The sequence below is a fragment of the Camelina sativa genome, chromosome 13 (assembly GCF_000633955.1).
Source record: "Camelina sativa cultivar DH55 chromosome 13, Cs, whole genome shotgun sequence".
Classification (NCBI taxonomy): domain Eukaryota; kingdom Viridiplantae; phylum Streptophyta; class Magnoliopsida; order Brassicales; family Brassicaceae; genus Camelina; species Camelina sativa.
The window spans coordinates 9,037,738-9,060,275 of record NC_025697.1 but is presented as its reverse complement, the minus strand read 5'-3'; the positions used below and the strand labels follow the sequence as shown (position 1 = coordinate 9,060,275).

The 22,538-nt window shown below is 37.2% G+C and overlaps 5 protein-coding genes across 6 annotated transcripts; 3 read left to right on the top strand and 2 right to left on the bottom strand.

Annotated features, from left to right (window-relative positions):
* Positions 101-1,672, bottom strand: LOC109124583 (protein SRG1-like). Of its 2 annotated transcripts, none has more exons than XM_010456043.2 (4): positions 1,318-1,672; positions 971-1,134; positions 579-906; positions 101-471 (listed from the first exon to the last, which is right to left on the bottom strand). In XM_010456043.2, exons 1-4 carry the CDS (start codon positions 1,549-1,551, stop codon positions 235-237), a joined length of 963 nt encoding a protein of 320 aa, XP_010454345.1. In that variant the 5' UTR covers positions 1,552-1,672; the 3' UTR covers positions 101-234. The 2 variants fall into 2 exon arrangements, with proteins under 2 accessions (XP_010454345.1, XP_010454343.1); XM_010456041.2 differs by having other exon boundaries at positions 971-1,218; positions 1,318-1,668.
* Positions 3,257-7,863, top strand: LOC104736113 (probable anion transporter 6, chloroplastic). Its single transcript, XM_010456040.2, has 15 exons — positions 3,257-3,801; positions 4,069-4,214; positions 4,311-4,410; positions 4,613-4,665; positions 5,029-5,103; positions 5,242-5,322; positions 5,492-5,538; positions 5,695-5,762; positions 6,074-6,189; positions 6,532-6,568; positions 6,686-6,781; positions 6,986-7,127; positions 7,249-7,301; positions 7,389-7,475; positions 7,554-7,863. The coding sequence occupies exons 1-15, from the start codon at positions 3,430-3,432 to the stop codon at positions 7,656-7,658; spliced, it is 1,578 nt and encodes a 525-aa protein (XP_010454342.1). The 5' UTR covers positions 3,257-3,429; the 3' UTR covers positions 7,659-7,863.
* Positions 9,351-10,302, top strand: LOC104736112. Its single transcript, XM_010456039.1, has one exon. It carries the CDS (start codon positions 9,476-9,478, stop codon positions 9,989-9,991), a length of 516 nt encoding a protein of 171 aa, XP_010454341.1. The 5' UTR covers positions 9,351-9,475; the 3' UTR covers positions 9,992-10,302.
* LOC104736110 lies at positions 11,785-15,886 on the top strand. Its single transcript, XM_010456038.2, has 3 exons — positions 11,785-14,889; positions 14,970-15,181; positions 15,502-15,886. The coding sequence occupies exons 1-2, from the start codon at positions 12,270-12,272 to the stop codon at positions 15,128-15,130; spliced, it is 2,781 nt and encodes a 926-aa protein (XP_010454340.1). The 5' UTR covers positions 11,785-12,269; the 3' UTR covers positions 15,131-15,181; positions 15,502-15,886.
* On the bottom strand, positions 16,257-21,493 carry LOC104736109 (protein S-acyltransferase 24). The gene is made up of 13 exons (XM_010456037.2): positions 20,956-21,493; positions 20,608-20,748; positions 19,925-20,037; positions 19,392-19,471; positions 19,139-19,302; positions 18,678-18,816; positions 18,492-18,591; positions 18,099-18,156; positions 17,912-17,989; positions 17,697-17,795; positions 17,248-17,326; positions 17,008-17,156; positions 16,257-16,807 (listed from the first exon to the last, which is right to left on the bottom strand). Exons 1-13 carry the CDS (start codon positions 21,211-21,213, stop codon positions 16,403-16,405), a joined length of 1,863 nt encoding a protein of 620 aa, XP_010454339.1. The 5' UTR covers positions 21,214-21,493; the 3' UTR covers positions 16,257-16,402.

The following is a 22,538-nucleotide window of genomic DNA, read 5'->3' as shown; positions in this document are numbered from 1 at the left end:
CTTCCCCAGTTGGGTCTCAGAGTTCTCATGGGATGTAAATGGACCAATTAGCCTCTTAGTGTTAACTCTGTTTTAGTGTTAATGTGTTTTCAAGTAGCAGTTGATACGGGAAAATCCACTTTTGACTCTATTGTTTTAGAAATGCAACAGAGACACAACGCAGCCTTACATATTCTAACAAAACAAAGCAACAAATTCGATTATGAAACGAAAGAGACCATTTGAAAAGTAGTTTCAGATCAACGCAGCTTCCATTGGTCTTCGACCCTGTTGATAGTACTGGAAGTAGAGCTCCACGTACTTCTTAACTGTTTTATACAATCTTGGTCTTGCCTCAGACACAAGCCCTTCTACAGGCTGAATCTCTTTTTCTTCACCCGGTACACAAAACGTTGCCACAGATACCCTTTCCTTTTCTTTGTTAGTCACCACCCTATGAACCGGGCTCTTGTAGATCCCATTGCTCATTATCTGAACACACACACAAGAGAGAGACAGAGAGAGAGAGAGATTATGTCAAAATTACACCAATCAATGTTTCAAAAATCATATGCATATATCTATACATGATTGATTACCTCCATCTGATCTCCAACATTGATAAGAATTGTGTCATTAACTATAGGAGCTTTATACCACTTGCCATCTTTGAGGAACTGAAGCCCTTCGACATCTTTGTCTGGTAAGAGAAGAGTAAAAGCCGAGCCATCAGCATGCGGTTTAACCCCAATAACCTTGTCCGGTCTCGGACATGGAGGATACAAGTTGAATCTTGTATCCATCGTTGCACTTTCTCCATACATGTCTAGAAAGCTATTCTCTTCTAATCCCAACGATCTAGCCATGGCCTTGAAGAACTTCTCAACCACTACCCGTTGCTTCATTGTGTATTCATCTAAAGTTTCCCTGAAGATAAGATTGTCAAAACATTGACGAACTGTTAAAACAGTAACGTATTATATGACTTTACCTGAATCCGATTGGGAGTTCAGGCCAGAACTTTAGTTTTCTCTGATCTTCAGGGTAGGTAGTGATATACAAACGGTCAATCCAATCAAGAACTTGATCCTCCCACAGAATCATGTCGTTTCCATATCCTTGCATACTACCAATGTCTCTGGCGCACTTCTGTTTCTGTTCTGTCGGAAGCGCAAAGAACTCTTTGGTTAGCTTGTAAATCTTGTCAAGAAACGCTTCTGTAATTCCATGATTCATCACCTATATGTATCCATAATAAATCAAACTCCATTATTTCACAAGAACTTCAATAAAATTTCATGACTCTGATATCATCATCATCACCAAGAAGGGTCAGACCTGAACAACGCCCCATGTAGAGAGTGCCGAGTGAAGCTTAGTCAACTCTTCTCGACCGTCTTCAGAAGCAGAGAGGAGAAGACTTAGATCGATGGCTGGAATATCCATCTCCGGAACCGGACCGTTAAGAGGTTGACTTTCCTCGTCGCCGGTGGATGCCTGGAGATATCTATCCGGTAGTCCTACGCCGGCTGCAACCACTTCTTGGACAGTCTTGAACTTTGGCTTCTCCATTGTTGCTTGCTACTGAGTTTGAGAGGATCTTGAATTTGATGAACGTTTTGGGACGAAAAAGGTTATTTAATAAGACCATCCATACACGATCTTGACTTTGTCGTTGGTTTGGCATTTTCTAAAGCCAAAAAGGCTTAAAGATAACACTATTTTAATATGACAGAAGAAGCAAGTTGCCCAGTTATAAGATGCGTTTTGATAACGTGATATTTCGAACTTCGATGACTTGTTTTTACAACATACAAATTAATTAATTAAAGTCTAAAAATCAATCTTCCAAAAAACTGAGAATAAAACTTGTATACTGTACAGAAAAGTTGTTACAAGATAGTTCAAAACTGTAAAAAAGAGTTATACTTCAAAACTGTATAAAAAACTGAGAATAAAATTTTTGTAATTGATAAATTTTAAAACTCTACATCAGCTTTGTACCACTTTGTAAAGTGGTTACCGGTCACTAACTATAAGTCTAACATGATAAAAATTCAAGTGTAGCATTAAAAAAAGGGATATTAGCGAGGAATGTCATTATTCCCCAAAATCTTGTCTAAAATGCCAATTTTATTTTGTCTTCTACGAAATGCCATTTTTACACATGAAAAGAGATGTAATATGACCAAATTAGCCTTACCCTATTACCTGATAATCTTGTCGGTGGACCAAATACATAACCAAAGGTATATGTCCACCCAATGTCAATCTTGTCTTCTTCATGGTGGACACGTTTAACTCATCCTCTCTATTGTAGGTCCGATCCTGGATTGCCTCCGGTAGACCAAATCGAGAATCAAAGATAGATGTCCACCATTTGTTTTTCATATTGTGGTTTTTTTATGTCATTCATTGTCAATCTTGTCTTCTTCATGGTGGACAAGTTTAAATCATCCTCTCTATTGCAGGTCCGATCACGTGTTGCCTTCGGTGGACCAAATGGAGAATCAAAGGTACATGTCCATCACTACATGTCCACCACTCTTTCATGTTGTTATGTTTTTATGCAATCCATTGTCAATCTTGTCTTCTTCATGGTTGTTTTATGATGGACAACTTTAACTCATTCTCTCCATTGCAGACCCGATCCCGGTTTGCTTTCGGTGGACCAACTCGAAAATCAAAGGTAGATGTCCACCATTTGTTTTTTATGTTGTGATGTTTTTATGTCATTGTCAATCTTATCTTCTTCATTGTGGACAAGTTTACTAATTATTTAAATCGAAAATCGCTTATTAAATTGAAACTATGAGTAAGAGCAAAATGATATTTCGTTGAACACCTTGTGACAGGCAGAAAAAGGTTTCGACGAAAGTGACATTGGAGAGGAAGAATGTTACTATTCATGGAATCAGGGGAGACAATTTTCCCTTAAGAAAACTGAAGCGACTGTTCCATTAGTATTTTGGACATTTTTTTGATGTAATTGAGTTTTTCAAATCAAACCAAAACAATCTTATAACTTCCACGTTTTAAATTCAAACAGAATAAAATTAAGAAAATTCAAAATTCTGAAAACAAAACTCAGACCACAAAATATTGTCAATTGTCAATGAATTGAAACCATCAAAACATTTAATTATCTAATTTACATATTTTGTTTTTTATTGTATGTATTTATATTTTATCTTGTTATTCAAACCGGTCCACATAAACATTTTCTAATCACTATTTTAATCTCACCGTATGTTGGGAAAAAAAAGAAAAGAAAAAAAAAAGAGTATGACAAAGTAAAGCTTTTGATACAGCAGAAGCAGTGAGCCACACAAGCTGCTTCTTCTTCTGCTCCACCGTGTCCTCCTCTCTCCCTCTTCTTCTTCTTCTCTTCATTCTCCATTTTGCTTCTTCTTCTTCTTCTTCTCTCTCTTTCTCTCTCTGACACCAACAATGGCGAGACTTACCTTGAGACCACACAATCACCTCTTCACCTCCTCCTCCTCTCCTATCCACGCACATAATCAACCTTTCCTCTCCCTCTACACCATCTTCCCCCACCGTAATTACCACAATCCTCTTCTTAAATCAAGGGTTAAGTGCTCCGCCAGTGGTACTGAACGAGTCAGAGAGAGCAAGAAGCTTCCTCCTAAGAACCCTATCGAAGACCCTAAACCTCAGCTTACGGTTCCGAGTTCCGATTCCGAAATTTTGAGTACGGAAACGGGCTTGGAACAGAATTGGCCTCCATGGAAAAACGTACCTCAGAGATATAAGCTTATCGGCGCTACTTCCCTCGCCTTTGTTATCTGCAATATGGACAAGGTTTCTCCTTTTTTAATTTGAACAAAAATTTCATTTTTTTTTCTCTTATGGGAAATTCTGGTATGGTTTTAGGTTAGCTTACATGAGATAATATGATCATGGTGTTGTGACTTTTGACTTTGGTAAAGTAAAGGCGTAGTTTTTATTAGTAGGTGATTTATGGTAATGATATGAACAGATGAATTTGTGAAGGAGATAGATGATGATTGTAAGGAGTACGGACCATATCATTTGACTAAAGTATATTGTGTGGTGAGAATTTTTCAGGTGAACTTGAGTATTGCTATAATACCAATGTCACACCAGTTTGGGTGGAGCTCGTCTGTGGCCGGCCTGGTCCAGTCATCTTTCTTTTGGGGTTATGCCTTGAGTCAGTTGCCTGGAGGCTGGCTTTCCAAGATTTTTGGGGGCAGGTTTGTTTTCTTTCATTAGGCTCCTCCAAGTTTTGCTGTAAGGACTGATTTTGTCTCAATGTATTCCTTCATTTTTATTAATTTTTCCTAATGCAGAAAAGTACTTGAGATTGGTGTATTTACATGGTCCTTTGCTACAGCTCTTGTTCCGCTGCTTGCTGGATTCATGCCTGGTTTAATCTTTTCTCGGATTTTGGTAAGCCTGTTCACATGTTTATCGCATCACTTATTAGTGCAATCACTCTGATTTTAGAGGCATTCTTTTGTTACTAATTCCGTAGTTCTTCAAACTTGTAATGAATTGACTACACTCTTAAACTCTTTCCTTCCCCTTCCCCCCCACCCTGCTCTAGCCTTACAATATGTCTTTGTCTTAACACAGAGATTTGTAACTCCAGGTGGGAATAGGAGAAGGTGTATCCCCATCAGCTGCGACAGACCTTATTGCCAGGCATGTATTAATCTGGAGAAAATTTGAAGAGTGCTCATAGTTACTTATATATAGCTGATATGTGTTAACTGCTTATGCAGCGTTCTCTTTTTGTTTTTCTAAAGAAAAAAAAGTAGTTCAGAATCTAGATATGAGAATCTAATGAAATCCATATGTTTCCCTGGTTGTTCTTTCGACTCCCATGGGCATATTAGTATTCGGGAACTGGACCTTTTTTACTTACGGAAACCCTTTCCTTACTAACGTTGAAATTATGTATACATGCATTTAGTCCATTGATGCTTAAAATTATGGCTGGGTGCTTTATAGCTTTTAGCCCCCTTTTTTCATATCCTGATTGTGCCATACAATTGCTGGGTACAGGACGATACCTGTTAAGGAGCGCTCAAGGGCAGTAGGCTTTGTTTTCGGAGGACTGAGTTTGGGAAGTGTTTTGGGGTATGGTTTTCTTGATGTGATACTTAAAGTTTTAAACTACAGAAGTTATTAGTATGTGGTTTTATTTGGATAATACTCTAACTAAGACCAATTCTCAGTTATGAGACTTGCACGGACCTAACGTTATTATCCTTGCAGGCTTCTCTTGGCTCCTCCCATTATCGAAACCTTCAATTGGGAATCTGTCTTTTACTTGTTTGGTCTCCTTGGTGTTGGCTGGTAAGTCTAATCGATTGATGACTACACACTTTCACAACATTGTTGTGTTCTGAGTTCTGACTATTCTTCTACATCAAATGAGAATAGATTGAGTGCTGACTATTCTTCGCCATGCCGGCATCACATTTTAGTATATCTGTGTTCTCATTTTTCTCCCTATATGTTGAAGGTTCGTCGGGTTTCAGTTTCTTAATAAAGAAGAAGTTTCATATGAAGGTGGTTTCTCCTTCCTTTTCCTTATTCAAACTTAATTTCATCTTGAAACAGGGAGCTTAGATGTATCATAGTTGTATTTATTACACATTTACTTACTGTGTCGTTTTGTCCAAGATTTAAACACCAATTACAATCAAGATTCCCTTTGTTTGATAGGTAATGAGATCTCTACTTCGCATAAATCAGAAAACACTACACAGGAAGAGATGGGGAACTCATTGAAGGTTAGTCTTCTTCTAATGTTATGCCTATGTATGGCTTTTTCTTTATTTCACTTCTAATTGATGAGGTTGAATTTAACGAAAGTTCACTTTGTCAAGCCTACTGTTTCTACTGTAAATACGTAGTTGCAATATATATAGTAGGAGCATTGCATAACCCTCTCACGAAGGTGGAGTAGGATTACATTCACTTGGTTCAAAACCATGTCCCCTAAAATGGTGCCAAAATGGCCTGCAAAAAAAATGGTTTTAAAACCCCAAAAACTTATAGTTTGCTTTAAGTCGATTCTTCATTTTTGGGTATCTTACTACAGGAGATTCCATGGAAGTCGTTTTTCCAAAGCTCAGCTGTTTGGGCGATGATATACACTCACTTTTGTGGAAGTTGGGGTCACTACACCTGTTTATCTTGGCTACCTACTTATTTCAGGTAATTGCGTGTTCCTGTTGACCATGATAGATTTTACTGGGCAATGCTGTAGCTGATCCATTTGTTTGAAAGTCTATCTATGTGCAGTTTGAAATTCTAAGATTTTTAACTTAATTTGTACAAGATGTGTTCTTCTTTCAAGACCTAATTGATGCTTGATGTATTTTGTGGTTTCATGGCTCATATTTTCTGATATAAATTCTCCGGGCCTATGATTTAGATGAAACTACATTTAAATTGTTTCTCTAAAACAAACAGTTATGGCTATAGCAGTATTCTTTCTCTTTGTTCTGTATCTTTGTTGATGAAGAGATTAATTTTGATCATACTTCCGGTATGCAGTGAGGCACTGGATCTAAATTTGACAGAAGCTGCTTGGGTAAGTATAAAACTATCTTTTATATTCTGTTTTCCCTGGAATATTAAAAAGTCAGCTCAGCTTGCATTTTGCAAAGGTATAACATTATGAAATTTAATATGTGGGTATGAAGATCAGGTTTCCATCCTTCCTCCACTAGCTTCGATTGTCGTGACAAGTCTTGCTTCACAATTTGCTGACTACTTAATAACAAATGGAGTTGAGACTACCACGGTATTAAATCACATCTCTTTTCTTTGTATGTACCTAGCCCTTGTAACAAACCAAAAGGGTCTTAACATGCAGCCTCTTGCAGATCTATTATTTTATACGCAATTATCGTAGTGTTTACTTTATTCCCTTTTCTCATTTTGCACCAGTTATCTAGATCAACTTGTGTCATTTTGATTTGTAAACTCCTTGGGAATTGCCATGTAGGTCCGAAAGATTTGTCAAACTATTGCGTTTGTGTCACCAGCGATATGCATGACACTTTCATCTGTGGACATTGGATTGCCACCATGGGAAATTGTAGGAATCTTGACAGCAGGCTTGGCCCTATCAAGTTTTGCTTTATCAGGTAACTGGAGATATCTATTTTTCTGTCCTCCGTCAAGAATCTTCAAGTAACATTATGTAAAAAAGATGCACCTGAAAGGGTTTATTGCACCGGAATGACAAGCACCATGGTTTTTTGACAGGACTTTATTGTACTCATCAGGATATCTCACCCGAATATGCAAGCATACTTCTGGTATATATAGTTCTTATTCATAAACCATATGAGCCTTGTTTGATGCCAACTCTAAACAAGTCAGGTGATTATTTTTTATTATTTTAGGGTCTTACCAACACAGTGGGGGCAGTACCTGGAATTGTAGGTGTGGCCTTAACTGGCTTTCTCCTGGACTCGACCCATTCTTGGACTGTAAGTTGCTAACCTTATATTGATTGACATTCAGTAATCTTCATTAATTAGTAACTCAATGTTCTGATTAACGCGTAGATGTCTCTATTCGTGCCATCAATATTCTTCTATGTAACGGGGACTATTGTATGGTTGGCATTTGCTAGCAGTGAGCCTCAGACGTTCACTAAGGAAGATTCATAGGTTTTGTTTTTCAACTTTTTTTTTTTGGGAAAAGAAAAAGACATGTAGACTTTTATTATTGTATAGGTAAAAGGAATGGTAAATTTTGGCAAAAACGAAAAGAGCAGTGGTAATTTTGTTCACTGCCTTATCCTGGTTTTTGCATAGTTGCAAATGAATTGAAAAACCCAAAGTGTTAATGGTAAAGCGTGTGCATCTGTCTCGATACCTTCTCTGTGGGTTATTCCTTACCTTCTCTGTTTAACGATAAAATGGTAAATCTTTAACTAATCTTTTGAGGTCAAAAAAAAAAAAAAAAAAAAATGGTAAATCTTTAACATCATCAATTTATGAAGTACCATCGTATAGGAGGATCTTGTATCAGATAGCCAATGTTCAAGAAAGTGCTAAACGGTATCAGGGCGGTGATTTAGCGTCTAGAACGCTTAGTCGGGACTTAGACGATTTTTAGGTGGTTTAGGCATTTACAACATAAAATATTATATATATAAAATTATACAAAAATATATGTTATAAAGATAAAAAAAAATATAAATTATACACAAAAGTAAGAAAAATATATTTATTTAAGTTATATTAACAACATATACGTGTTTATAATTACGTCTATAGATATAAAACACAATAATTTAAATATATGTAATTTAAAAATTAAAAATAAATATTAAAATAAAATTTATATAATTTTAAGCGGTTTAAGCGGTCATTTAGGCGTTTGCTGAACATCTAGCGCCTATACGGTGCCTAGGCGGTGGCCTACTGCTTTATTGAACAATGCATATAGCAAATTACAGTATCAGAAATAGCTCTGGATAATATTAGCTTTATAATTGATAGTGGATAATATTAGCATTATCTTGTGGTATGTATGGCTTATGACTTGAGTCATTTTTATCTAAACGATAATTAAAGATAAATAAAAGTTTAGATCATTAAAATATTCTAAAATATTAGAGATAAGAATATGCTATTTAAAAAACCACTGGTGATTAATCTATATCATAACAATAAGAACAGTATATATATATATATATATTTATTATATAGGAGTGAGCAACTAATAACTTCAACATTTGTCTACATACACACATTAATTAAAAAATTCCACCATGAACACTTGAATATTCAACAAACTTATTAAAAGGTAACTGTAAAGTGTAAATGTAAAAGGTATCAAAGTATTCAAGAAAAAAAGTTTACAATACATAGTAATTAATAAAGGAANTCCTTTAAACAAAATGGTGTACAACGATTGAATATGATTTACCAACGATCAGAAGGAAGAAAAAAATTAAAATGATATGTAATTACAAAAAGCTTGCCAAGACAATGGTACTCTATACATATATGGAAACCAAAGAAATCTTTCTTTCATACGAAATTGAAGGAGTATGAGTGGATATCTGCCATAACCTAATACGTGGTCCTTCTCTTTCTCAGACATATCTAGTGGGACGCCAATATGACAAAAATTGGGTCGTTATTCTTGTTCGTTACTACAATTGAATTCCTTTTTGAACGTTTTTTTTTTTTTAAGATTACAATACATAGTACGGAGTAATTAATAAAGGAGACATTAAATGACAGTATTGACCCTGGTCACGATTTTGCAACCGCCAGAGATCTCTACGTATATAGGATTAGATAGACCGACCCCATAAATAGATATGATGCGAATCACACGGGACTCTCTCTATCCTCTTCTTCTTCTTCCAATACTTTAATTCCTAACATTTAACTCCAAAAACACAAACTAACCAAACCAAAACGCTTCTCTCCTCTCTCTCTCATCCATCTCTTCACTGCACACAGTAATAATGGCGTCTACTGGAAGATCAAGCCGATCAGTTCTTCGTCCTCTCTCTTCTTCCCAGAGATTACACAATCACCATCGTCAACGATCTCCTTCTCCTTGCAACAATCTCAACCTCCGTTTAAAGTTCCCCAACAAACCCTCCTCCCCCGTCGTCGCTCTTTCTTCTAATAACCATCATCAGAAGAGAAAGTGTTTGTGTTCTCCTACGACGCACCCTGGTTCGTTCCGGTGCGCTTTTCACCGCCGGTTAGAACACGAGAGATCCAAAACCCTAGCTTCTTCGAACCGCGGTGATGATAATAATAATAATAATACGATGAGGGTTAGTGTTGGGTTGAATCTGAGGAAGCTGGCGTTGATTAATTCGCTTGCCAAGATTGGTAGTGTTGAGGCGGAGAGATTTAGGACATGTTTAGCGGCGAATCTTGTTAAACCGTCGTCTTTTCATGACATTCGCCGTCCTGAGTTCCGTCCTCGTCTCAGTCGCTTCTACGAATTGCATAAAGATCAAGATTAACAAGGAGTTAGCTAGGTTTTCTTGATTTCCTTTTATTTTCTTGCGTACGAAGAAATATTTTTTTTTTAGGGTTTTCTTTGGGCGCAGTGTATTGATGAACTAATTTTTGTGTAGATATTAGGACTTGATTTTAGTGTCGCCAGTGTGCTCGAATTCTTCCTTACTTTTTCATTAGAATTTTTCCTAATGCAATTGGTGTAATTAGGAGTTTAGGAATTATGGATGATCTTCTTCTCTATCTCAAGCAAATTCGCTGAATCTATTAGCTTTACTAAGCATGTTTTTGTTGGAGTCAAACTCGACTTATTGGGTATGTGCGACTTTATTATATGAAGTTTCTATTTTCTTTGTTTTATTCAGAGACATGTGAATAAAAATATGAGTTCTTTCGAATGTGTTTTTTTCCATTAAGGATTGAGGATGATGCAAATTTTGTTCCACATTCTCTTTTAAACGCAGAAAGAGGAAAGAAAAGATACTGAGAATCGATTGCAAAGCCAAGTTTTGATAAAAATATTATAACTGAATTTGAATAGTTTCTTGCAAGTGGAAGTTGGGGATACAAATTTAACCTGTAGAAGAGGTAAACAAAACAGAGATTTACACTCTGAAATTAAGTCGTCGGTATGTATAAATTATAGTTTTGTTTGATAGTAGCTAGGATATCATCATAATGAGTTGAGAATAGATGGGGAACGAGCTAAAAAAATTGATAACGTCATCTAAATCTGAGTTTGAGCTACCTCATTCAACAATGAATTATGATGTCTCTTGTGTGTTCTTGATTATAAATTGGTGGCCAAATTTGCAATGGTGTCGGAGTTTATATGCAGATTGTGACGAATTAGTGGTAGCACATTACTAGATAGCCCATAGTGTGACGGTAAAAATAGTGGTGATATATATGTGACAAGAAACCAAATTATACGTGGTAGATCACCACTAACTTGCAAATGACAATTAAAACACAACTTGCCTAAACACTACCAACGTTGTAATCTTAAATTAAAGCCACACTAGTTGTTTTTTTTTTTTTTTTTTTGTGAGCTTTGCGTTTCCCATCGTCATTTACATCCGAATAAGACTCCACCAAAAATCGATCAATTGGAATATCTCTAGTTTTTGGATTTTTTTTTTTGTTAATTTATTCACCAACTTGCATGGTTGGACCATGCTTTCATCTATAAGATTATGTTGCAAAAAGATAAAAGTGAATAAATTCAAACAATGAAAAAGTATGATGTCCAAAAACAAAAAAAAAAATAATAATAATGAAAAAGTATAAATTGAATACAAATTCTTGATATTCTCAAACATAAGATTCCGATCAAGAACATAAGCTAATCTTAAAAAAACATATGGAACTTGGAAGTCAAGAAGTGTTGGAACTTTTTACACATTTTATTTCACATAAACTTGTAACAAGATGGTCTCTTTGGCAATCACTAACCATTAGAAAAAGAAAAAAAATTAAAAATAAAGACCATCACAGTAAATAGAACACATGAATTCTTGGTTTAAACTGTAAAGCGTTTTCTAACATCATCATAATTCATACAACAACAACATTAACGTACACATAAACAAAATTAATGGAGTCATCATAAACAAAAACAGAATTAATAAACAACATTCCCGAAGTATTTAATTCGTTGTAAAGTGTAAAGATTCGACACGTGTCAACAAAGTGGGATTTGATTCGATTTATCTTCTTCTTCGTCATACCTTTTCCGAATTTACTAGATTTTTAATGAAATATATTGTTATGTTAGTATAAATTAAAAATGGGGGGGTTGGAGGCTGAAACGAGTCGTCGTGGCTTTACGACAAAGCTATCCTCGTTACAGATGTGCAGAGCCACATGGTCCAATCTTCTTCTTCCTCTTTCATTTTCTTTTTTAACATCGTCTTCTTCTTCATCCTCCCCTCATATTTTTTTCCGCAAAATTTTCAAATCTCTTTCTCGAGAAAACCCGTTTAATCTTCCCACACACAGCTCCAGGGGAAATTGCCGTTTAGGGATCTCGATTCATAAGAGGCAGACACACGTTTCGTGTTCTATCTATCTTTTGTAATCCCTTAGGGCTTTTGTAAATTATATATACTCTAATATATCGTGTGCACTGTTTTATTACCAGACCCTTGTGATATCTATTAGCTGTTTGGTTAGTTTCTCTTAGAATCCCCCGGCATAGAATCGTCTTCTCATGTAGTAGCGATCCTTGGTAAAAAAAATTTGGAATCTTTCTCTCGTTGTTTTGCTTCTGGGGGATTTGAAATGGAGAAGCAGGATGAGGAGAGATCTATAGATGCTTCTGAAACTAGCCAAAGTCAATTACTGGATGATGATGATTCAAAGGTTGAAGTTTTTGATTCTGTTTTGAAAGCCATGGAGAAACAGAATGAGGAGATATCTACAGATGCTGCTGAAACTAGCCAAAGTCAATTAGTGGTTGATGATGATTCAAAGATTGATACTTTTGATTCTGTTTCGAAAGCCATGGAGAAGCACGATGAGGAGAGATTTACAGACGCTGCTGCAACTAGCCAAAGTCCATCAGCAGATGATGATTCAAAGGTTGAAGTTTTTGATTGTGTTTCGAAAGCCATGGAAAATCAGAATGAGGAAAAAACTGCAGATGCTGCTGAAACTAGCCAAAGTCAATCAGTGGATGACGATCCAAAGGTTGGAACTTTTGATTGTGTTTTGAAACCCATGGAGAAGCAGGATGAGGAGAAATCTACAGATGCTGCTGAAACTAGCCAAAGTCAATCAGTGGATGATGATGATTCAAAGGCTGATACTTCTGATTTTGTCTTGCAATCTACGGAGAAGCAGAATGAAGAGAAATCTACAGACGCTGCTGAAACTAGCCAAAGTCAATCAGTGAATGATGATTTAAAGGTTGATACTTTTGATTGTGTTTTGAAATCCATGGAGAAGCAGATTGAGGAGAAATCTACAGATGCTGCTGAGACTAGCCATAGTCAGTTAGTGGATGATGGTTCAAAGGTTGAAACTTTTGATTTTGTTTTGAAAGCACAAGGGTTGAAAGAAGCAGGGAACAAGCTGTTTCAGAAGAGAGATTATTATGGTGCAATGTTTAAATATGGTGAAGCAATCAAGATACTCCCTAAGGATCATGTAGAGGTTTCTCATGTTCGGGCTAATATGGCTTCTTGTTATATGCAATTGGAACCTGGCGAGTTTGCCAAAGCCATTCATGAATGTGATTTAGCACTTAGTGTTACTCCTGATTATAGCAAAGCACTGTTGAAGAGGGCTAGATGTTATGAGGCTTTGAATAAGTTGGATTTGGCGTTGAAAGATGTTTGTATGGTTTCGAAGCTGGATCCAAAGAATCCTATGGCATCTGAAATTTCTGACAAGCTTAAGAGAACTTTAGAGAGCAAAGGGTTAACGGTCAAAGATTCCGTGATAGAGTTGCCTCCAGATTATGTTGAACCTGTTGAGGCTTCCCCTGCACTGTGGGCTAAACTTCGCAAGGCACGAGTGAAGAAAATTAAAAAGAGCAATCAAGTGCAAGAGAAGAGCGAGGGCGATAACGTAGAGACAAAGCAGAAGAATAACAACAATCTTGCAGCTGATGAGGGCAAGGAAAAGGTTATCGATAAGCAGAATAAAAAGAAAGTAAAAGGGAACGAGCAGTCGGAGAAGAGAAGTGATACGAGCAAGGAACAGGAAAAAGTAATAATTGAGGAGAAACTTTTGGAGATAAGTGGTGAAAATGTAAACATGGCTGTGAAATTCGTATACTCTGATGACATAAGATTGGCTAAAGTGCCGATAAACTGCACTCTTCTTCAACTTAGGGAAGTTGTTCATGAGCGTTTCCCTGGCTTAAGGGCAGTTCATATTAAGTACAAGGACCAAGAAGGAGATTTAGTGACAATTACAACAGATGAAGAGCTAAGAATGAGTGAGGTGTCAGCAAGGGCACTGAACACTATGAGATTTTATGTAGTGGAAGTTAGTCCTGAGCAGGATCCCTTTTTTGGAAGATTAGTTGAGATGAAGAAACTCAAAATATCCGCTGATTCTTTTAAGACCAAGGTAAATGGAAAAGGTGCGTGTAAAGTTGAGGATTGGATGATCGAATTTGCTCGGCTCTTTAAGATCCAGGCCGGCGTTGATTCTGATACATGCTTGAATCTTCAAGAACTAGGGATGAAACTCAATTCAGAAGCTATGGAGGAGGTGGTAATGTCTGATGCAGCTCAAGGGCCTTTTGACAAAGCAGCTCAGCAATTCCAAGAAGTGGCAGCACGATCATTGTTAAAGTTGGGAAATGTGCACTTGTCAGGGGCACGGAAAAGGTTGAGCCTCCTACGAGGTGTGTCTGGAGAATCTGGCTCTGAACAACTCAAAACTGCTTATGAATGCGTTCAAAGGGATCACACAAAAGCAAAAGAAAATTACAAAGAGGCCATGAAAATAAAGTCGGATTTGTTTGAAGTCTTCCTGGCAGTAGGTCTGCAGCAGTTTGAGGAAGCAAGACTTTCATGGTACTATGTGCTTGTCAGTCAACTTGATTTGAAAACATGGCCATATTCAGATGTAGTACAGTTTTATCAATGCGCCGAAAGCAATATCAAAATCTCTATTGAAGTGTTAAAAAATCTGGAAACCAAGCCGGGTAGCTCAACTCAAGATAACTCAGCAAACGTAGCAGGAAGGCTAAAGTTAAAGTCAATGGTAGATATTTTATTGTGTGCTGTACTTTACGAGAGATCTATCATGGAGTACAAACTTGACCAACCATTCTGGCGAGAGAGTTTAAAAGCTGCAATGGAGAAATTTGAGTTAGCTGGAACTTGTAGGGACGATGTTGTTGCGATAATAAGTGAAGACTACGTGGCCGGCAATACATTACGAGGTACTACCTGCTCTAGCTCAATATTGATTTTGAAAAACATAACCCATGATGTTCAATATGATCCTATATCATTGCTGCAGATCTAAGGTTTCACATGGAAGAGATATTACATATATATAATGAGATAGATGAAGCAAAACAATGGAGAAATGGGATCTCTTCAGACCAGTTGGAAGATATATTAAACAGGAGGACTGCAAATATTTTTCATATGTCAAATACAGGACTTCAACGTGGTTAAAGTGGCACACAATGACTTTGGTCATTATCTTGAACAAGCTTCATTTTAAAGGTACATACCATGGTACATATATAACACTATCACGGAATTGTTAGGTCTAAGATACAAAGAGTGTTGTTGGTCAGTGTTAGGTCTGACCCTTATGTGCATTGGTTTAAGATCAATGAAATAACTTTGACCAAACTTGCATTGTCATCGTATTCTCTTTTTTTTTTTTCTTTTTTTTTTTGTGCAACCGTATTCTCTAAGTATTATATTACCAATTGCAACTGTTATAGGCAGTGCTTTTTTTGTTTGACCTGAAACGAATTGTTCACATTCTGGATGGTACTTGAGTTTTAATTCATCTAACCACATATTTATCTTTGCAGGTTTTGTCTTGTGGTATAGGATTTCAAACTCAGATTTTTGTAGAGAGAAAGAAACATATATAAACGACATATATATATGTTCTATTTTGTTTGTGTAACATTCATACGGTTGATTTAGCGAGGAGAGAAGCAAAGATATCATGCAGATTCTTCTTCTTCTTCTGTCTTAGGGTGAGTTGTGTGAGTCTTGTGACTATATTCATTGGTTTTGAGTCTTTTGACTCGTATTTCCTTTGGCGTGAGACATTCATACACAACACACCTACTTGAGTTTTACCTTCTTTTTCCTTTTCTTATGACTTCCACAAGATTTTGGTGTGGAGTCAGTCATTTTCTTGTAATTCGTTGTTACATATAAAATGTAATGATGTGTTTGTTGCGATCAGTTTGCAATTTGGATAATGATTTGAAAAAGCCACGCTTCAGTTCAGTAAAACATAATGTACAACCATTTATGTTATCTATTACTATCTTCACCTGAAATCAGAGACTGACCTCATCAATGACTCGACGAGAGAGCACATGATAGAATAAAACCACAAACCAGGGATGTAACTTCAAAGAAACTATCTTTATAAAACTTGAAACAGAACAAGAAAAAAAAAAAAAAACCCCAAAGAAAGAACAAGTTCTCTCCCCACGGAATAATCTGATAAACCTCTAAAAGCTCTCCCGTTTGGATGCCTCTTACAATAAGAGAACATCTCTATATAATTTTTCTTAAAAAGACCTCGATTAAATCTAGAGAGAGGAAATAACTAAATGGAAACAATCTAATTCTGAAAAAAAGAAATCCATGGTTTCGAACCTTGAGTTACTTGTGTTAATGATAATGTATCAGCACACACGTGTTTCTTACAACACAAATGCACATTTAAAGAACATTTGGGACAAGCCCCTATCATGGAGGTACAACAGGTCGGGTTGGGTTGCGAGCAAGACCAAGTCCCAACCCCAAAGGAACTTTATCACTCTTTGACTTACTATTATGGCTATGGCTGCAGTTGGAAGAATGACCATGTGTTGACTGTGAATTATGTACCGGGTTAACATTGATAGCGACGTGGCCATTGCCATTTTGAAGTTCTGGATTCCGCTGCATTTGCATCATGTTAATACCCTCTTGTCTCTGTGTTGCGTCTTCTTCATGACACTCAATATCTTCGTTATAACCTTTTACTAAAAAGTCCGAGCAGTTTCGTCTGCACCCTAGATCATACGGATTCCTGAAGCGACCACCTGGACCTCTTAGGTAGCTGTACCGCAGGGCATTAGCCATTTCGTTTGTAGTTATGTTCCTTGATATCTGTAAAGGTTAAGGGGAAAGGATCAACCTTCAGGATGAGGAAAAACATTCCCCCATGAAATGTATCTAGTCTACTTAGTGAGTTTTAGCTGTGGAGTTCTACGGATGAATTATCTGGGGAAGCGAACAGAGTCCTTAAACCATCTAGGCCACAAGAGGAACAAAGACATGCAAATACGGAAAAAGGAATGAGGACTCACTTGTGACGCTTGTATAACTGTTAAGACAGCAACAGAAAAGAAGAGGCAGAATTCCACCAGCAGAAAGGATAAAGCACCCACATGATTAGTAGCGACATGGCTCATCCATGCTCCAAAAGAAGATGGAGCTGAAGGGTCACTCAAGACTCCTGCATGTATATATCATTTACATTTTTCATCCGAAAGTTTTCTCTAAATTTATATATCACAAATAAAGGGCATCCTCCACTATAAACGTACTTGCAAGAGTAACACCACCAGTTATCAGCATCGCTAGAACTTCAAGTAGAAGAAAAAGGAAAAATTCCCACTTGTTTTTCTGCAAAATAGGTTAATGGAAAACAAGCACAATCCACAGATAAGTATCACAGAATAGTATCAAGCTCGTGCTGCCAGTGTAAGAAATCAAACCACTAGCAACCAAAATGAATAGAAGAGGTACTATGACACCAAGAAACATCTCCGGCGATCTCTATACCCAAATATGCAACACAAGTATACCACTCTAATAATTAAGATCGTCTAAGCTTTTTCGAAAAGAACAATAAGTAATGTCACATCAAAAGAGACAAGGAAGAATAAGAAAGATTTAGTAATATAAAATGTTACTATCAAAAGCCTGATCCGTCTACCCCAAATTTGCCAACTTATGTCAAAAACTATTATAGGAAGACAGGAGCTGTACTTACTTTTCCAACACAATTTGATACCCAAGGACAATGGTGATCAAATTGCTCTACACAACGATCACACGTGGAACAATGCTTAGCTCGAAGAGGTCTGATAATCTGAATAAAATGAAACAAAGCGGACCAAAAGAAGTAAATTTTAAGATGTAAGATCCATGATTAAGTATTTGTTATTACGATTTAAGAACGACATAAAAGAGAATTTGAGCAGGTACCTTGCATGTTGCACAGAGTTGCGTCCAATTCCCAGCAAGCAAAGCAGGGTTGTTTAGCTCTATTTTTAACAGTGGTTCCTGTAAAGGGGTAAGAAAACCAGTAATGACACTTGAACATAAAATCGTACTAGAAATCATACCTATATGTCACTTAAACTTGAGAACTAAAGAAGCTAATAGTACTAACATCATCTTTCATAGTTTGCGGATCATGGATGTTCATTCTGATGTAACCTGGATCCTTCCTGCAGAATATATAAATTACATTATTAAACAATAAGGAAACCCGCTACTTGTGATACAAAGGTATTATTATACCACTATGGAGAAAAATAGGAGTTCACAACAGAAAATTAAAATCCCAATCTGCAATGGCTAGGTGAAATGAAAGAAACCATCAAGAGAATTGGCTTTAGAATACTATAATGTAAAATCCTAATCTGCAACCGCCAGCTGGATCAGCAACTTACGTATTGCATAGATACACTATACTAATAATCAGACAATAACAAAAAGCAGACTTGGTACTTTCAGACTTTATACAAAAAGGAAATCGATGAAGGACAGGGTGAGCCTATACCTGCTACAGCGGTAAAATAAAAATAGTCCTGCAGTTGCAAGAAGGAAACCCAGCCATGCAAGCGAACCAATTCCAGTTGTTAACTTTGGCAGATTCGATGCTGCAATGGCCAAAGAGTTCATAAAATGATAATCATGCACAGAACAGTTGCTTGATATGATGCGAGATTCGAGGACCAAGATATACCCAAAACAACAGAATTTGTATATACGAGCAGAAGCAGCAGGATCATGATCCAAAGAACTGGAGCGAGTCCCAACTTTGACAACTTTCCAAGGGGAGTGCTTCCGTCGCAACGCTTTTCAAGCAGGTTTCTAGCATTACCCTGCACAGTAGTGTTGATAAGACAGATATTCAGACACAGTATAGAACTAATTTTCTCAATAGTTTAAGCATAATGCTGCTCATTTTGAATGGGTAAGGAATTCTACAGGCTTGGAGAAACTCATACAGTACAGCTACAAGAAGAGTTAACTACACCAGGTATGCAAAGGTCAAATGAGATGCACATAACTGCCAAAAAAAATCCAGGCCAATAGAATGATCCAACTACCACTTATTTCTAGCAGTACAGCCACTACGAAAGCATCAAATAAACAGTATGACTACAAATTGCTACACAAAAAACAAGTAAAACAGATACCTACAAGGAAAAAAGAAACTTGTCTGTGATTCTTTTCAGAAGCAAGTTGTGCAGGGGTTAGCCCAGTCTTGTCAGTAATCATCAAATCCTCTTTCTTTCCAGCCTGCACCAAGACAGTGCAAGCCTCCAAATTACCTCGGATGGCAGCCCAGTGCAGAGGAGTGCAACCTGATATACGAAGGAGAAGATGTAAGAAATTTTTGGTTAATCTAAAAATATATAAGGGGATTTCAAAGAAAAATTATGTTTGTAACCACCTTCTTTGTCCTGCCGTCCTCTATATGCATCCAGAAATAAAAGTAGGCGAATAGAATCTGCAAAACCTTTATATGCAGCCCTGAATTTCTCAAATTATGAGAATAAAATAAAGACGAATTAGAACCGTCTTCTGAAAACAAAGGATAAAAATTCAAAGGTCCACCTAAGCAAGCTAAAAAAAATGCTGCAGAATAATCCATGTAACAGTAACGAACCCTCAGTAAGAAATATGGGAAAGAAAATAACCTATGTATCCTTGGAATCTAAATAGAAAACGGTACAACAAACTTCACAAATCTTCGTAACAAAAAAACTCGAGAACTATCACCTCATCACAAAAAGTAATTTAATCCACCCAGCATATTTTGCAACTAGGAAAAAATTGTAAGGAAACAAATAAACCAACTATCGAGTCTCCAAATAAGCATGCAAGCCTAAACACTTAGAAGTAAAAATGAAAGGAGCCAAAAATCAATTAATAAGTAACAGTTCAAAGAAGGCGAGCTTGTGTTCCACTTAGCGGCAACCATACCAATGCAAGGGGCTTCTTCCATCATTATCTGGCACATCAGCATCAGCATTCCACTTGGAGACAACGTGACAAAGAAAAGCAGTCTGGCCATACTGTGCTGCGACATGTGTTGGCTACAAGCAGTTTAAATTGGCTATTAAAATACATCCACTGAGAACGTAACAAGACAAAAAGGGAAATTTAGTAGGATCCAGAGGAGAACATTGACGAATAATCCGAGCTTTACCAAGAAACTCTGAGAATAAAGAAGAACTCAGTTTTTCAACCTTTAAATGGAGTATGGAGATGGCAGAAACAAGGTCTTTTGAGATTTATAAATGAAATTGAAATCACTATGAACATTCTAAAAGCTGATTAATATCCCGGCTAAACGAAAGTTCTCTATGTTTTAGATAAAGCTTTGAATAATGGGTCACGAGACAGCTCAATATCGTTCCAAAGACAAGTAGGATCGGTACTTAGATGAAGCCATTTTCTAATGCATAATGTTGATTGAACATATGCTCTTCTTCCCATAGAAACAAGTGACAAAGTACGCAGTGTTGATTTACCTACATGAACCTCAGAACACATTCATCTTACTAGAAAAATGCAACCAAAAAATGACAAGCAATATCTATGGAACCTGAGTGCCAGTTATACAACCTCCCTTAATATACGAAGTAGTTAAATAAGAGAACTACCTGATAGCCATACATATCCGTTGCATCGACCCTTGCTCCCTCTTGTAGTAAAAGTTCTGCAACTTGAATCGCACCACGAACAGCACTCCAATGTAATGCAGTCTGTCCAGTATGATCCGTGGCATTTACATCTCCACCATGCTGGCAAACCAGAACCGAAACGGATCAGTAATAGAAACTTCAGAACCACAACAGTTCAAACCTAATTTAGCTCATGGCAACAAAATCAACTACATAAGAGTAGTAAACAGAGACTCCAGAACATCAACAAACAAAACGTTTAATAAAGCACAAAACCCTGTTTGCGAAAAAAAAAAAAGAAGATTGGGGGAGTTGTTGTTGTGTAACCTCGATAATGTACTGGGCAACGGCGACGCGGTTGTTCAAGGCGGACCACTGAAGAGCATAGTAGCCAAGACCATCAGGCTCGGAAACAGAACAACCCTCACACTCAACCAATCTATGAAGCTTCTCCAAATCACCATAAGCCGCAGCGGTATACACATCGTTCTTCAAACTCTCCTCGTCAACCGCTTTACAACTCGATTCCCCATTCTCCTGCGGATTCGATTGGATTTCTTCAACCACCTCGATCTCCGATGACATTTTTGTTTGTTTCTCAGCCTCCGCAGATCGATCACGATTGTTGGTATACGAGGACTCGATTCGATTCTATGCTCCCCCTAGCATAAAATTAATGGTGAGATTTGGAGGGGGAAATGAGAGAGAGAGCTAGGGTTTTTCTGGGGAATCTCAAGAGGAAGAAGACGAAGAAGAAGAACGATTGACGAATTCAAAAATTGACTCGGAGATGAAAGAAAAGGGACGAATCGGATTAAGACGGGTCAGACTCAGACAAAATACCTTCAAATCTTATCGTTCACTTGTATTTTTTTTAAAAATAATTTCACAAACTTATTATTGTTATATCACAACTTAACATTTCTAAATGTCATTTTTTTTCATGAACATTATACAATATTTTTTGGTGGGTTTAATTAAAAGGAAAGTGATGTGAACGAATCATAACATCTGTCTAATCGTAATAAATTTTTAAATTTGTATATAGTATATATAGCATATTTAGTATCAGAAAGGTTAATAAATCTCTTCAAAAAAAAAAATTCCAAAATAGGAAGAATTTATTCGTGATCATAAAAAACATATTATTGTGCAATCAAGATGGTTATAATTTTTCTTCTCTACACAAATGCAGTTTTTTTTGTTAAAGAGTATTCTATTAAAAATATATGCTGAATGGGCTATTTCCGGATTAGACCCATACAAAATCCCCTAAGGGTCTGATCCATGACATCAAACTGAACTAAACCATTGAGATACAAAACCGACCGGGTTCACAAACCGATCGCTGAAAACCCTAATCTACAAACGTAATACACGTTGTAGCCGCCGTCCAACAGATCTGCGGATACTTACCGGAACAGGACTTCCGGTAAGCTTGGACGACGCTAGCCGAACGGAGATGGTGATCCAAGATCTGTTTCCATTCCGCCACCGTAGAGCCGTGTTGAGGAGGAGGAAGAGAATCGAGCTCGTCGTCGTCGAGGAGAGTTTTTGCTTAGTCGTGAGGGAGAAAGACAATAGGAAGTAGATGAAGAGACCTTCGACGGTGGCTTAGCTTCGCCGGATCGGAGTCTACCTTCCCTATCGAAACCGATTCCGCGAGACCTCCAGAATCTCCGGTCCCCAGATCTAACTGTCTTCCTCGCTCGTTCCTCGCCGTGAATCTCCTTCTTTCACTCTGCGTCGCTACACTGCCGGTAGAGCTCTTACCAGAGGAGTCTCGCAGATGCTTCTCCCTTCCACTGCTCCCTTGATCTTGTTCCAATGGTGTCGCCGAGAAGATGCAGAGTCGCGGATGAAGAACCATGAGCCGTAGGGTCCTCATCGTCACCGGAATTGAGAGAAGA

Coding starts and splice junctions, on each gene's coding strand:
- LOC109124583 (XM_010456041.2), bottom strand. CDS start 1,551: ATGGAGAAGCCAAAGTTCAAGACTGTCCAAGAAGTGGTTGCAGCCGGC. Junction 907..970: donor GAACTCCCAATCGGATTCAG/GTAAAGTCATAT, acceptor TCTTATCTTCAG/GGAAACTTTAGATGAATACA. Junction 472..578: donor ATGTTGGAGATCAGATGGAG/GTAATCAATCAT, acceptor GTGTGTGTTCAG/ATAATGAGCAATGGGATCTA.
- LOC104736110 (XM_010456038.2), top strand. CDS start 12,270: ATGGAGAAGCAGGATGAGGAGAGATCTATAGATGCTTCTGAAACTAGC. Junction 14,890..14,969: donor GGCCGGCAATACATTACGAG/GTACTACCTGCT, acceptor TCATTGCTGCAG/ATCTAAGGTTTCACATGGAA.
- LOC104736109 (XM_010456037.2), bottom strand. CDS start 21,213: ATGTCATCGGAGATCGAGGTGGTTGAAGAAATCCAATCGAATCCGCAG. Junction 20,038..20,607: donor CGGATATGTATGGCTATCAG/GTAGTTCTCTTA, acceptor AACTGCTTGTAG/CCAACACATGTCGCAGCACA. Junction 16,808..17,007: donor CAGTTATACAAGCGTCACAA/GTGAGTCCTCAT, acceptor TAACCTTTACAG/ATATCAAGGAACATAACTAC.
- LOC104736112 (XM_010456039.1), top strand. CDS start 9,476: ATGGCGTCTACTGGAAGATCAAGCCGATCAGTTCTTCGTCCTCTCTCT.
- LOC104736113 (XM_010456040.2), top strand. CDS start 3,430: ATGGCGAGACTTACCTTGAGACCACACAATCACCTCTTCACCTCCTCC. Junction 6,569..6,685: donor ATTTGACAGAAGCTGCTTGG/GTAAGTATAAAA, acceptor TATGAAGATCAG/GTTTCCATCCTTCCTCCACT. Junction 6,782..6,985: donor ATGGAGTTGAGACTACCACG/GTATTAAATCAC, acceptor ATTGCCATGTAG/GTCCGAAAGATTTGTCAAAC.